The sequence below is a fragment of the Panthera uncia genome, chromosome C2, assembly GCF_023721935.1.
Source record: "Panthera uncia isolate 11264 chromosome C2, Puncia_PCG_1.0, whole genome shotgun sequence".
NCBI classification, from domain to species: Eukaryota; Metazoa; Chordata; class Mammalia; order Carnivora; family Felidae; genus Panthera; species Panthera uncia.
In genome coordinates, this window is record NC_064810.1 from 17,330,396 (window position 1) to 17,342,908 (window position 12,513).

Genomic DNA, 12,513 nt, shown 5'->3' on the forward strand with positions numbered 1-12,513 from the left:
TCAAACCGGGGAGTAGGGATGTTTGCATGGGAAATGATGCCCTGAAGCAGAGTGAAGTGAATTGCTTAGTTCCAAGGTGAACAGAAAGGCTACACAAAGTAGAAACGAATGAGGCCGCTCATGAGTATAGGTGGACACTAACTTTGAAGGAGAAATGGGATGGAGCGAGAGAGGGCTGGGAAGGGAGGCTGGGTGAAAGGAAGCAGGCAGAAAACACTGTCACATTGTTAGCTGGTGGGAAAATAGGAGAGCAAAGACAGGGTGGAAATTGGCCATTGACATACTTTAAGCTGCTAATAAAACATGTAATTCTTGAGTTGACCATTCAGCATGTAACTATGACCCTGACCTTAGGAAAGGAAAATTACATTCCAGAATGCAAACATTCTTAAGGGTGTAGGGCCAGCGGTTATTACCCTCTAAGAGTGAAGTGTTTCTGCTTCTCCTTGCCTTTCTTTCTCATGTGATCTTTCCTAAAGAGTGGCAAGCAGGGTTTTTGTGTTTGTGTTTGCTTTTTTTTTTTTTTTTTTTTTCCAGCAGGCAATCTAGAACTCGGAGAGTAGAGGAAGTTGGAAAGAATTCTGAAAGCAAAAGTTGGAAGAGGGGTGTGTTGGAGGACTGGGGGGTGGGGGGCGCTTCTGGCTGGGGCAGAATGAAATTGGGAAGGTCTGGGGAGGAGTGAGGAAGGAGCTGACACAAAACTTGGTGAAAATCGAGGGGCAGGGGCGGCCAGACAGGACACCGGGCGAGGAAGTGGGAGCGCGCGCGAGAGGGACACGGGTCTGCCCCGGGACTGCGGCGGCCGTTCTCACCATTGTCCCCTGGTTTTCCGCCTGTGGAAGCATTATGAAACATTTCCTTCCTCTGTGTCATTGAGCCCCTCCCTCCCTCGTTATCGATGGAAGAGAGGCTCAGCTTTTCCTTGGGACCTAAGGAGGTGGAAAGGCTCTGCAGCGCTTGCTTTCAGAACACGAATGCAGCCTGTTCCCTTCCTGGTGGGAAGAGGAGGGAGGGGGTCAGGGAAGAGAGCCAACTTCCTAATTTCCCCACAGCACACTTTGTAGCCCCGGCGGTCCCGCTGGCCCCTGGGTGGAAAAGTGGGGTTCCTTGACGTTTCCGCCAGCCTGGCCTACGTTCTGCAGCAGCTATTAGGGAAAAGAAGGCAGACTGGGCGGGAGTTGATTATTTGTGGAATGAAGAAGAGAAAGCCCAAGTCCCTCCCTAAGGCTCCAGGGAATTGAAACGCGTTCCAGATCACCTATTCCGGAAGTGTGAGCCTGGTCCCCAAAGAGAAGTCGCTAAGGCAGGGGATGGCAGGGTAGAGATAAAGGTCAATGAGAACGCATTTTAAAATCTAGAGCTTGGGAAGTGTCCCCCTGACCCCAGGCATGCTTTCCAGGTTGGCACTGACCCAAACAAGCTTACCCGAGAAATGTTGGGGCGAAGAGAGAGCAAGCTGCATAAACCCGCCCAGGAAGGCCAGGGAGGTGGAGGTGGGGTGAGGTATTTTTCTAGAAAGGGCAGTCCCGGCTCATCGTACAAACTGGGAGTAATGGGCTGCGGGAGGGGTTGGCAAAGGGAGGCGGCCCAGTGACAGCCCCCGGGCAGGGAAATCTTGGAGAAGGGACTCTGCCCTCCACCCCCACCGTCCCTTCTGGGAACTGCAGCCCAGCGCGCGAGCTGCGCTCCCGCACAAGGGCAGCGAGAAGGGAGGGTGGTCCGGGAAGCTAGCGAGGGGGAAGGCGCAATGGAAGGGAGTACCTTCTCCCCGCAGCAACCCCAGACGCACAAAGTGCTGGTCACAGCGCCCCTCCTGCGTCTTCCGCCCCCAGATTGACGAGCCCTTGGCGCCCAGCCAACGCGGAGGCAGTCCCCCTCCCCCGCCCCGGCCCGCGGCGCTGAGCGCGGTTTAGCACCGACAGAGTTTAGGGGGCGGTGTCTCTGGGATGGAAAGGCGGCCAAGAGGGAGGAAGAAGGGGGAAGGGAGGTGGAGACATGTTGGAGACTATAAAAGGGCAACCCGGGTTGCCTGGTTCTTGCACTCGCTGGAGAGCGGCTCCAAGTCAGGGGCCACTGCAAAGCCAGGGCGCGCTGTAGGGCCGAGAGGACCTTGTGGTGCGCAGAGCCAAGCCCCGCGGCCAAGGCGGAGACCGAAGAGGGGCTCCAGGCACCGGTCCTCGCGTTGCCCGTTGCCCCCCTGGCCCGGAGGCGTCCCGGGGCACTTCTTGTCCCTGCAGCAGCCTCCCGGCCAGCCCCTGCCGCGCGGTGCCTCCAACTCTGCGCTAGAAGAAAAACTTCCCGCGCGCCCGCAGAACTGCAGCGCCTCCTTCCCGGGGACTCCGGGAGTCCTGTCCACCGCCGGCTCTGCGCTCACTTTCAAAGAATAACAGTCACTGTAACAACCCAGAGCGAAGCCAGCAAGGCTCCGCGCTCCCGACCCGAACAATAGCCCTCTCTCTCCGTCCACTGAGGCGCGCGGTGCCTCCCGGGACTCGGGTGCAGCGAGCCGTCCCCGCGGGGTTCCGAAGGCGCACGGGAGGCAGCGACATGGGGAACGCGAAGCTGGCGCGGCGGCCTCGGGGCGCCCAGCCTGCGCCCGCGCTGCTACTGCTCGCGGCGGCCTCGGCGCTGCTGCTGCTCGTGCCGGGTGCGCGCGGGCGCCCCGCCGAGGAAGACGAGGAGCTGGTGCTGCCGGACTTGGAGCGCGCGCCGGGACACGCGACCACGCACCTCCGCCTGGACGCCTTCGGCCGGCAGCTGCACCTAGAGCTGCAGCCCGACCGCGGCTTCCTGGCGCCCGGTTTCACGCTGCAGACCGTGGGGCGCAGGCCCGGGCCCGACGCGCTGCGTCCGGACCCCGCCGGCGACCTGACGCACTGCTTCTACTCCGGCACCGTGAACGGCGACTCCGGCTCGGCCGCCGCTCTCAGCCTCTGCGAGGGCGTGAGCGGCGCCTTCTACCTGCAGGGCGAGGAGTACTTCATCCAGCCCGCGCCCGCCGCCGCCACCGTGGGCCTGGCCCCCGCCGCCGCCGCCGCCGCCGGGGAGGAGCCGCCGGAGCGGCCCCAGTTCCATCTCCTGCGGCGGAGGCAGCGGGGCGGCGACGGCGCCAAGTGCGGGGTCACGGACGACGAGACCCAGCTCGCCGGGGGCGCGGGGCCAGAGGACGAGGACTCCGGGACGCAGTGGCCGCCGCGGGACCCCGCGCCGCAGCGGGCGGGACAGCCGACAGGTATCAGTCGCAGAAGAGGTGCTCTCACTCGCCTCTCCATTCATCCCCCTCTCCCCACTGTCTCTGAGCGGCGCGTGTGGAGGGTCAACTCCTGTTCGCAGGCAGGAACATGCGTCTGCGGACTGGACGCGGGCCTGGTGTGGAGGAATGTGGCTTGAGGTTTGGGTTGGTGAACGAATCCAACCCGGCTAGAACCGAATCCCGTTGGCCCGAATAATGAATGGTCAAGAGAGGCCGGGCAGAGCAGCGATTTTCTGCTAAGGCGAAGCGTCTCGACGGGGAAGGGAAGAGTTGGTAACCCAACTCCTTTCCACCTTAGTCTAGAGTGAGCGTGTGTGACTTCTTTCTGTCCTGATCGTTTCTTTTTAACGACTGTGCATGTGTTCTTTGGTCGGGTTGCAACTTTGCGCTGAGTTTTGCAACCGCTGCCTGTGCGCGCGCCCTGCGCCGGGGGGGAGGGCGGAGATGGAGGGTGGAGGAGCGACGGTGACCTAGCAGTGCGCAACCCGCACGCCTGGACAGCTGCGCTGGGATCTCTGTCCTGCTGGCCTCGGCCTGCTCCCCCCTTCCCTCTTAAAGAGGCTGACCCCGACCGGCTGGCGGCGGCCCGGCCCCTCTGCAGAACCTGCTTGGGAGGTCTTTGCCCAGCTGGCCCCGCCTCCCCGCGCCTCCCACCCGGCCTCCCAGTTTGCGCTCCCTCTCGCGGCCAAAATTCTGCTCTCTTGCACTCTTGCGTGTTAGTCACTGCTGATCCTTCCTGCTACGCTTCACCCTGGCTCTTGAGTTGTGTGCGGTGCTTACTGTCTTCTTCTCTTCATCCTGTCACTTTGGTGCCTTTTTTCTTCTTCCTTAACTTTCTCACGTGGCTTGTTTTCGAATTTTCCGCTTTCCCCCCGGACATCTGCTCCTTGAAGCAGTTATGTGGTCTGCGTCCAGTTTGGGACTTCCCTGGGGTCCGGCTTTCCGTCAGGAGTCAGAAGGCTCTTTTCTAAATAATCAAATGTCTCCCCCCCCCCCCCCCCCAAGGCGGGAACTTATTTCCCTGGGGCAGTGGGAATGGGACGACAGGCTGCTGGGCAGAGTGGGTGGTCCTCGTGCCCGGATTTGGCAAGAGCAGAACACTCCCCCTCACCCCCCCCCCCAGGACCCCTGGAATGAGACAGCAGAGCAGCGCAGTTCAGCCCTGCCCTGGGCCTTCCACGTGGAGTCCGATGATCTCATTCAGGATTTGAGTCCTGGCCTGTGAAAGAGTGACTCAGGGGCTCTCTGCCTGCTGCCTTTGCTCCAAGTTTTTACTGCAGCTGGGTAGGATGATGTCTATACTGCCTTGTGCAGATTGTAGGACTTCCAGGAGGACAAAAGAAATCCTCCTCACCGCCCCCCCCCCAAAAAAAAAAGCCTGAACCCTCAGTGGCTCACATGGCCTTTTTTATTTAAGAGGCAGGGGAACAAAAAAGAGAAAGAGAGAAAATAAAGTAAAGGAGAAAGCCTTAAAAATAACATTTGCAGCGAAAAGAGATGCGACTATTTTTGTTATTGTGGTCCCAGGTATATTTTTATTTTGTTTGCTTTGACTGCTTAGGCTTTCCTTATATACTCTGGGATGGTGGCTATTCCCGGCCAGAAGGGCCCTGAGCAAACTACCTTTTCTGTTTCTTTACAGGCGCTGGGAGCGTGAGAAAGAAGCGATTTGTGTCCAGCCACCGCTACGTGGAAACTATGCTGGTGGCCGACCAGTCCATGGCAGAGTTCCACGGCAGTGGTCTGAAGCACTACCTTCTCACCTTGTTCTCGGTAGCAGCCAGGCTGTACAAACACCCCAGCATCCGGAACTCCGTGAGCCTGGTGGTAGTGAAGATCCTGGTCATCTACGAGGAACAGAAGGGGCCGGAGGTGACTTCCAATGCTGCCCTCACTCTGCGGAACTTCTGTAACTGGCAGAAGCAACACAACCCGCCCAGTGACCGGCACGGGGAGCACTATGACACCGCTATTCTTTTCACCAGACAGGTATGACTGCCCTCCGGGGGGGGAGGGGGCAGCGCCCGAACCCAGAGACGCGGATGAGGCGTTTCGCCAGTGCCCTTGACTTGCATTCTTTTAATTGGCTAACGTGGTCAGTTTTACTTACGGCCTCCGTCATTTTACTAGCTCAAGTCCCACAGTCCTGTTTGAATAGCAGTAGAGAAAAATCTTCATAGGAATCCCACAGAGGAGTCCCCAGATTTGGACAGCTCGGTGGCAGCGAATGTAAATGCTCCCAATACGAATGGGAAGATACCTGTTGCCAAAAGTTAGGTCGCAAGGTTCGCGCTCTCTGTTCCTAGGCATAAGGACCTACGTTTGCTTCTTTTAGGACTTGTGTGGGGCGCAGACATGTGACACCCTTGGGATGGCTGATGTCGGAACTATATGTGATCCCACCAGAAGCTGTTCGGTCATAGAAGACGATGGCTTGCAAGCTGCCTTCACCACGGCTCATGAACTAGGTAAGTCATTTCAGGGTGGGAGTTAAGTCCTCTTTTCCCACTCTTCTGAACGTGGCCAGCCTTAACAGATTTCAAAATAAGATAGGATGAGATCCTGACATTTGGAAATTTACCTATTTGTCTGTGCCTTGTAAGACATAGACGTATTGGGCCCAAGCTCGATTGTTTCCAAAATACATTTCTTCTAGAAATAATCACTTCAGGACAAGTGAATCCCTGATGGGGGGGGGGGGCGGCGGGAAGTGCTGTATTTTGATGTGGGTTTTGGATTGCTTCTTAGGCCACGTGTTTAACATGCCACACGATGATGCAAAGCAGTGTGCCAGCATGAATGGTGTCGACCAGAATTCCCACATGATGGCGTCAATGCTTTCCAACTTGAACCACAACCAGCCTTGGTCTCCCTGCAGTGCCTACATGATTACATCATTCCTAGATAATGGTCATGGTAAGATGCTGCAGCTACTCTTTCTAGATGTTATCCAGCCTTCCACATGTAAGATTCTAGTTAAACCAGTCCCTTCTTTCTTATGTGTGTTTTTTTACTTCCCCTTCTTCCAAATTGCTTTCGTTGTCAGGAGCATACATTTTTATTTTACTTTTTATTTTTTTTTAATTTTTATTTATTTTTTGGGCGAGAGGGGGAAGGAGAGCATGAGCAGGGCAGACAGAGAAGAGGGAGGTGCGGAATCCGAAGCGGGCTCCAGGCTCTGAGCTGTCAGCACAGAGCCCGACGCCGGGCTCGAACTCACGAACTGTGAGATCAGGACCTGAGCCGAAGTCGGGTGCTTAACCGACTGAGCCACCCAGGCGCCCCACGAGCATACATTTTTGGATCTTAATTCCCAGTAAATGACAGTGCTTCTGGCCGAGTAGCTCCTAAAAGTGCATTAATTTGAGCTTTTTAGCAGAACAGTAATTTCCTGTCACTGTTAATGCAGAAATCCCCTTTGGAGGACAGTATCTTACAAATTATTTAACTCTCGCTGGCATTTTCCCCAGCAGCTCTAGTTTTCAAATCACTCTGCTCTGTGTGATTTCTTACGGTAACTGTGTTCTGAAACTGATCTACCTTCTGTCTGTTTGCAGTCACCGCTCTTTAATATTGGTCGGCATTTCCTTTGCAGGGGAATGTTTGATGGACAAGCCCCAGAGCCCCCTCCAGCTTCCCTCCGATCTCCCGGGGACCTTGTACGATGCCAACCGGCAGTGCCAGTTTACATTTGGGGAAGAGTCCAAGCACTGCCTGGATGCAGCCAGCACTTGTACGACCCTGTGGTGCACAGGCACCTCTGGCGGGTTGCTGGTGTGCCAAACGAAACACTTCCCTTGGGCGGACGGCACCAGCTGTGGAGAAGGGAAATGGTGTCTGAACGGCAAGTGTGTGAACAAGACGGACAAGATGCATTTCCATGTGAGTTTTGCCTGTCCCAGCACGCGCATACGCCTTTAAGATTCGGAATTGGAAGGAGCAGACCGATGCTAAAACATCTGATTGCACGATAGGCACCCCTGTCTGTGTCCTTTGATGGGGGCGGGGGTGGGGGGGACACAAGACAGATGGTTTTTACAACGGATTCTTCATCTCTTACTTTTCTCGTTCGTTGCCTAAAAAGAGTTCCGTAAAGAGTTCTAATGCTGATCATTTGTGTCCCTATGCAGACTCCTATTCATGGAAGCTGGGGACCGTGGGGACCCTGGGGAGACTGTTCGAGAACCTGTGGCGGAGGAGTTCAGTACACCATGAGGGAATGTGACAACCCGGTCCCCAAAAACGGAGGGAAGTACTGTGAAGGCAAACGTGTGCGCTACAGGTCCTGTAACATCGAAGACTGTCCCGATAACAACGGTGAGTAGAAGCGGGTCGCAAGTGATGCGCCCACGAGCAGGCAGGCGAGGGTTGAAAACCGATGACGTCATGATATCATTTTCTTCCCAGGAAAAACATTTAGAGAGGAACAGTGTGAGGCACACAACGAGTTTTCTAAGGTTTCCTTCGGGAGCGGGCCCGCGGTGGAGTGGACACCCAAGTATGCCGGAGTCTCGCCAAAGGACAGATGCAAGCTCATCTGTCAAGCCAAAGGCATTGGCTTCTTCTTCGTTCTGCAGCCTAAGGTACTTACTTCCATCCATACTTGTTGCCCAAGAAACGAGGGCTTGGACTGCAACCTTTTCATGCAGCCTGTGATGCAGTTGCATGAATTCACATCCCAACGTGTTCGACTTTCGAATCGGATCTCCTTTTGGTTCTAGACATGTTGCCCACCGCCTTCTTTTGAGTGCGGCATCGTTTCCAGTTATGAACGAAGCCCGAATCAGGCACTTAGGATTCTTAGCATTGCTTGTTATGACTCTGATATGCAGAGAAAAGGCCTTTATGGTCAGATAAATGGCATATTAGCATGGCAGCCTGACAGCGCTTTTGGAAAATAGCATTAGCATGGAGCACAGTTCTTGTTACCGGTGATTAGCGGTAACGTGTGCAAATGGACTCATTAAAAGGAAGTCTGACGTCGATAACACTTGTGTTTGAGAACGTACGTTGAACTAGTAGAAGCATCGTTTTGCTGTTTTGCTGCGAGGATAAATCTGGTTCTGAGATTTAAGAACAACGAAACGAATGATGCTTGGATTATCATGTGCCGTGATCACCGTAGGCGGTGAAAATATTTCCCGGTTGCGGCTTCAACGGGCAACAGCTGACTTACTCAGCATCTGCAATTGGCGGGAATTATTCTAGGCACTGAGCGTACCGCAGTATGCAGATGGACGGGCTCTGCTTTCATTGCCCTGACCTAGACGTGAGACAGGTCAATAAACAAGTAATCAAAATGTATAGTATTTTCGGACGCCTATATCTACTGTAGTGAAAACGCCACCCAGAAGGGTCGCGTGGGCCACGTGTAGAGCACTCCTCTCGTCACGATGGTCAGGAAAGCAGAGGCATTATGTTCGTGAGAAAATCTCCCCTAATTATCGCAACATCATCTCTTTCCCGAGTTGACTCACGTGTGACACCAGATACGTGTTCTCCCTCCTCCAGGTGGTCGATGGTACCCCGTGTAGCCCCGATTCCACCTCTGTCTGCGTGCAAGGACAGTGTGTCAAAGCTGGCTGCGATCGTATCATAGACTCCAAGAAGAAGTTTGACAAATGTGGTATTTGTGGAGGAAACGGATCTACGTGCAAGAAGACCTCAGGATCTGTTACTAGTGCCAAGTGAGTCTTGAAACGTCATACCCCCAAAGATCTTGTTACGTAGAGGTAACTTGGCAGGTCTGGGAGAGCTGACGTTCCAAACGATCCGCGTGTTTTCCAGCTGAGTGTTATAATTAGCCAGCGACCGAGAGAGTTTTATATCTGTTTTTTTCTTGCCCGCAGACCTGGATATCATGACATCGTCACGATTCCTGCCGGAGCCACAAACATTGAGGTGAAACAACGGAATCACCGGGGGTCCAGGAATAACGGCAGCTATCTTGCCATCAAAGCCGCTGACGGCACATATATCCTGAACGGCGACTTCACTCTGTCCACTTTAGAGCAAGACATTACCTACAAAGGTACCGTCTTGAGGTACAGTGGTTCCTCCGCCGCGTTGGAAAGAATCCGCAGCTTTAGCCCGCTCAAAGAGCCGATAACCATCCAGGTCCTCACCGTGGGCAACGCCCTTCGCCCGAAAATTAAATACACCTATTTTGTGAAGAAGAAGAAGGAACCTTTCAACGCCATCCCTACCTTCTCAGAATGGGTCATTGAAGAGTGGGGCGAATGTTCCAAGTCATGCGGACTGGGTTGGCAGAGGAGAGTGGTGGAGTGCCGAGACATCAATGGGCAGCCCGCCTCGGAGTGTGCGAAGGAGGTGAAGCCAGCCAGCACCCGACCCTGCGCGGACGTGCCTTGCCCCCACTGGCAGCTGGGGGATTGGTCACCATGCTCCAAGACTTGCGGGAAAGGTTACAAAAAGAGAACCTTGCAGTGTCTGTCCCACGACGGGGGGGTGTTGTCTCATGAGAGCTGCGATCCTTTCAAGAAACCGAAGCATTACATAGATTTCTGTACGATGGCAGAATGCAGTTAAGCAGGGGAGCGTCGAGGGGAGGATGAGGTGTGGAAGGGCTGGTGCACTGATACCAAGAAGGCTGGAGGGATCCAGTGTACCTTGCCGGTGACGAACAGAGAGGGTAAGGAGTTGGGAGTGTGGAGGTAGGTAGAAAAGAAGTTAGATCGGCAGAATATCCTGCCAGTTACGAATCTGATAGGGTAGCTAATGAGGGTTATTAATCTCTGAGCAATGATATAGCATGATAAAGCCCCGGGGCATTATTATTATTCCTTTTGTTACATCTATGACAAGTGTAAGAAACAAATAGACGCAGTTGTCACAATTAGTTTAAGGAGTACACGATCCCCGTGCTGTGGTACCGATTAAATGATTAAATACTTTGTGCCGTGCGGGTTGGGAACTGAAAAGCAGGAGAAAGAGGAGACTTTCAGTTGCAGACAGGGCTTGCTTTACCTCGCGAACCACGGAGGGAGAAAGGAGGGCCCGTAGCATCTTCAGCCAGCGCTGATTGATCGCGGCTGCTACGATTTCGGAGAACACTTCCGCCGTCGTCTCTACTGAGAGTTAAGAATGCAAGACTGTCCTCCGTGAGAGAAATGCTTCGCAACATAAAGTGACTGAAAACAAACGCCGTCTTCGCTGTCCTGTGCCACTTCTGGGTCTTCATCCGTGACGTCATTTTGACAAAGAAACCATTCCACGTGTTTGTGAAAATGCGTTAAGTCTATAAGGAGTTAGAAAGAAAAAAAAAAGGCAGCAATGAATCAGACGCTAGTGAAAGTCAGAGGAGACAGGATAAGCTCAAAGCTTCCACCTTCTTTCCTCCTCATGCAAGCCTACTTTTGGAATGTGGGTGGAAAACACAAACAGAAAACAAAAACCGGTTCACGGCTCAAGAAGGACCGGGTGATCTCACACACACACACACACAAAAGGATGTAATGCCAGTATAAGGATGGGGCGTGTAGAGTGGGATCCCCAGTGTTTGGGGACATGGAGATCACTAGTCTCGCAGTGGGGAGGCTCCTGAGGGGTAGCAGGCCCACCCCCAGCAGCTGGCCCAACAGTCATATCCTGGTGAATGTCTGTTCAGCTCTTCTACTATGAAAGAGAATAGGACTTTTTTTTTTTCCCATATGTATATAGTAAAATATGTTACTATAAATTCTATGTACTTCATAAGTATTTGTGTGTTCCTTCTAAGAAGGACTATAGTTGGTAATAAATGCCTATAATAACATATTTATTTTTATACATTTCTTTCTAATGATAAAACTTTTAAGTTATATCGCTTTTGTAAAAGGGCATATAAAAATAGAGTATTTATACAATATATGTTACTAGAAATAATAAAAGAACACTTTTTGAATGTGTGCGTGTCTATTTTGTTTAAATGAGAATTCGCTCCTGGGAAGGACATCCGAGGCACAAAATAAATTCTGTAGAAATAAGATTTCGTCCTAATGAAATGTACCTGATGGATCCTTGATGTGTGTGATTGCTACAAAAAAAAAAAAAAAAAAAAAAAAAAAGGAAGAAAGAAAGAAAGACCCTATTCTATCTTCAGTGATTGATAGGTTTTGCTACTGATGCAATAACATACACAGATGGTTAGCGAATGTTTTCTGTGAAGAGCCAGATCATCTCTGTCACAACTACTTTCCTGTGCTGTTGTAGCGTGAAAACAGCCATAGACAATAACATAAACGAATGGGCATGGTGGTGCTCTAATAAACCTTTATTTACAAAAACTGGGCCAAATTTGTTCTGTGGGCAGTCTTCCGACCTCTGATGTGTAACATAAATAAGGGGCGCCTGGGTGGCTCAGTCGGGTTAAGCGTCGGACTTCGGCTCAGGTCATGATCTCGCGGACCGTGAGTTCGCGCCCCGGGTGGGACTCTGCTGATAGCTCAGAGCCTGGAGCCTGCTTCCGATTCTGTGACTCCTTCTCTCTCTGGCCCTCCCCCATTCGTGCTCTGTCTCTCTCTGTCTCAAAAATAAATAAACGTTAAAAAAAATTATAAATGAGGCCAGGTAGGGTTCTAAAAGCATTTTGAATTTGTGTCTCTTCGATTATACCATGTGAGTAAAATTTGTGAAAGTAAGCTACTGAGTAGAAAATGATGCTTCAGAAGTTACATTTGGGCTACACATGCGTGGTGAGCCAAGCTCTCCAAATGTTCCACTTGCTGTTCAGGAATGCACGAGGTGTTTTGGAGAAAGCCTGGAACATCCAGACCACTCTGGGTGGCCTTTTGTAAATCACTGTAATTTAAATACTAAATGGCACATCAATGACTTTAAAAGTTGAAACCACTTCCAAAATAACTACATTTCTCTCAGGAAATGGCTTATTTACTAGGAGACTCCGATTATGTGGTTAACCACAGACAATTCCAACATTACATTTTCATCCTTTTTTTCACCTTCCTTAGTTTTCTCAAATAGTTCTATATAACATGCTAATTTCAGATTCAGATGATAATTTCCCATTTGCCCTCAAGAATTACTCAGTGCTCTTTCTTCCCCTGAGCAAACTGAATATAAGATTCTCAGGGGCCAGGTGCATAGGTCAGAAAGTAGGGCAGGGGAGGGGAGAGTCATGTCTTCTCTGGTTTAGTTTTTTCCTACCTACTGGCCACTGAACTGAAAGGTGAAAGTCCAGTCTTCTTACGTGGGGAACCAGTCCTGTTCCCATAGAACTCAGTTAAACATAGAATTTGGCC

At 52.1% G+C, this 12,513-nt stretch overlaps 1 protein-coding gene across 1 annotated transcript; it reads left to right on the forward strand.

The window, feature by feature from the left end:
* Window positions 1-2,291: 2,291 nt before the first annotated feature.
* ADAMTS1 (ADAM metallopeptidase with thrombospondin type 1 motif 1) lies at window positions 2,292-11,160 on the forward strand. The gene is made up of 9 exons (XM_049627969.1): window positions 2,292-3,232; window positions 4,896-5,242; window positions 5,589-5,721; window positions 6,002-6,169; window positions 6,849-7,135; window positions 7,384-7,570; window positions 7,661-7,836; window positions 8,765-8,940; window positions 9,103-11,160. The coding sequence occupies exons 1-9, from the start codon at window positions 2,548-2,550 to the stop codon at window positions 9,800-9,802; spliced, it is 2,859 nt and encodes a 952-aa protein (XP_049483926.1). The 5' UTR covers window positions 2,292-2,547; the 3' UTR covers window positions 9,803-11,160.
* The last annotated feature ends 1,353 nt before the right edge of the window (window positions 11,161-12,513 follow it).

Excerpts from the sequence above, each read along its gene's own strand:
- ADAMTS1 (XM_049627969.1), top strand. The coding sequence starts at position 2,548 with ATGGGGAACGCGAAGCTGGCGCGGCGGCCTCGGGGCGCCCAGCCTGCG. Across the intron at positions 5,722-6,001 it reads CACCACGGCTCATGAACTAG|GCCACGTGTTTAACATGCCA; the intron begins GTAAGTCATTTC and ends ATTGCTTCTTAG. Across the intron at positions 8,941-9,102 it reads GGATCTGTTACTAGTGCCAA|ACCTGGATATCATGACATCG; the intron begins GTGAGTCTTGAA and ends TCTTGCCCGCAG.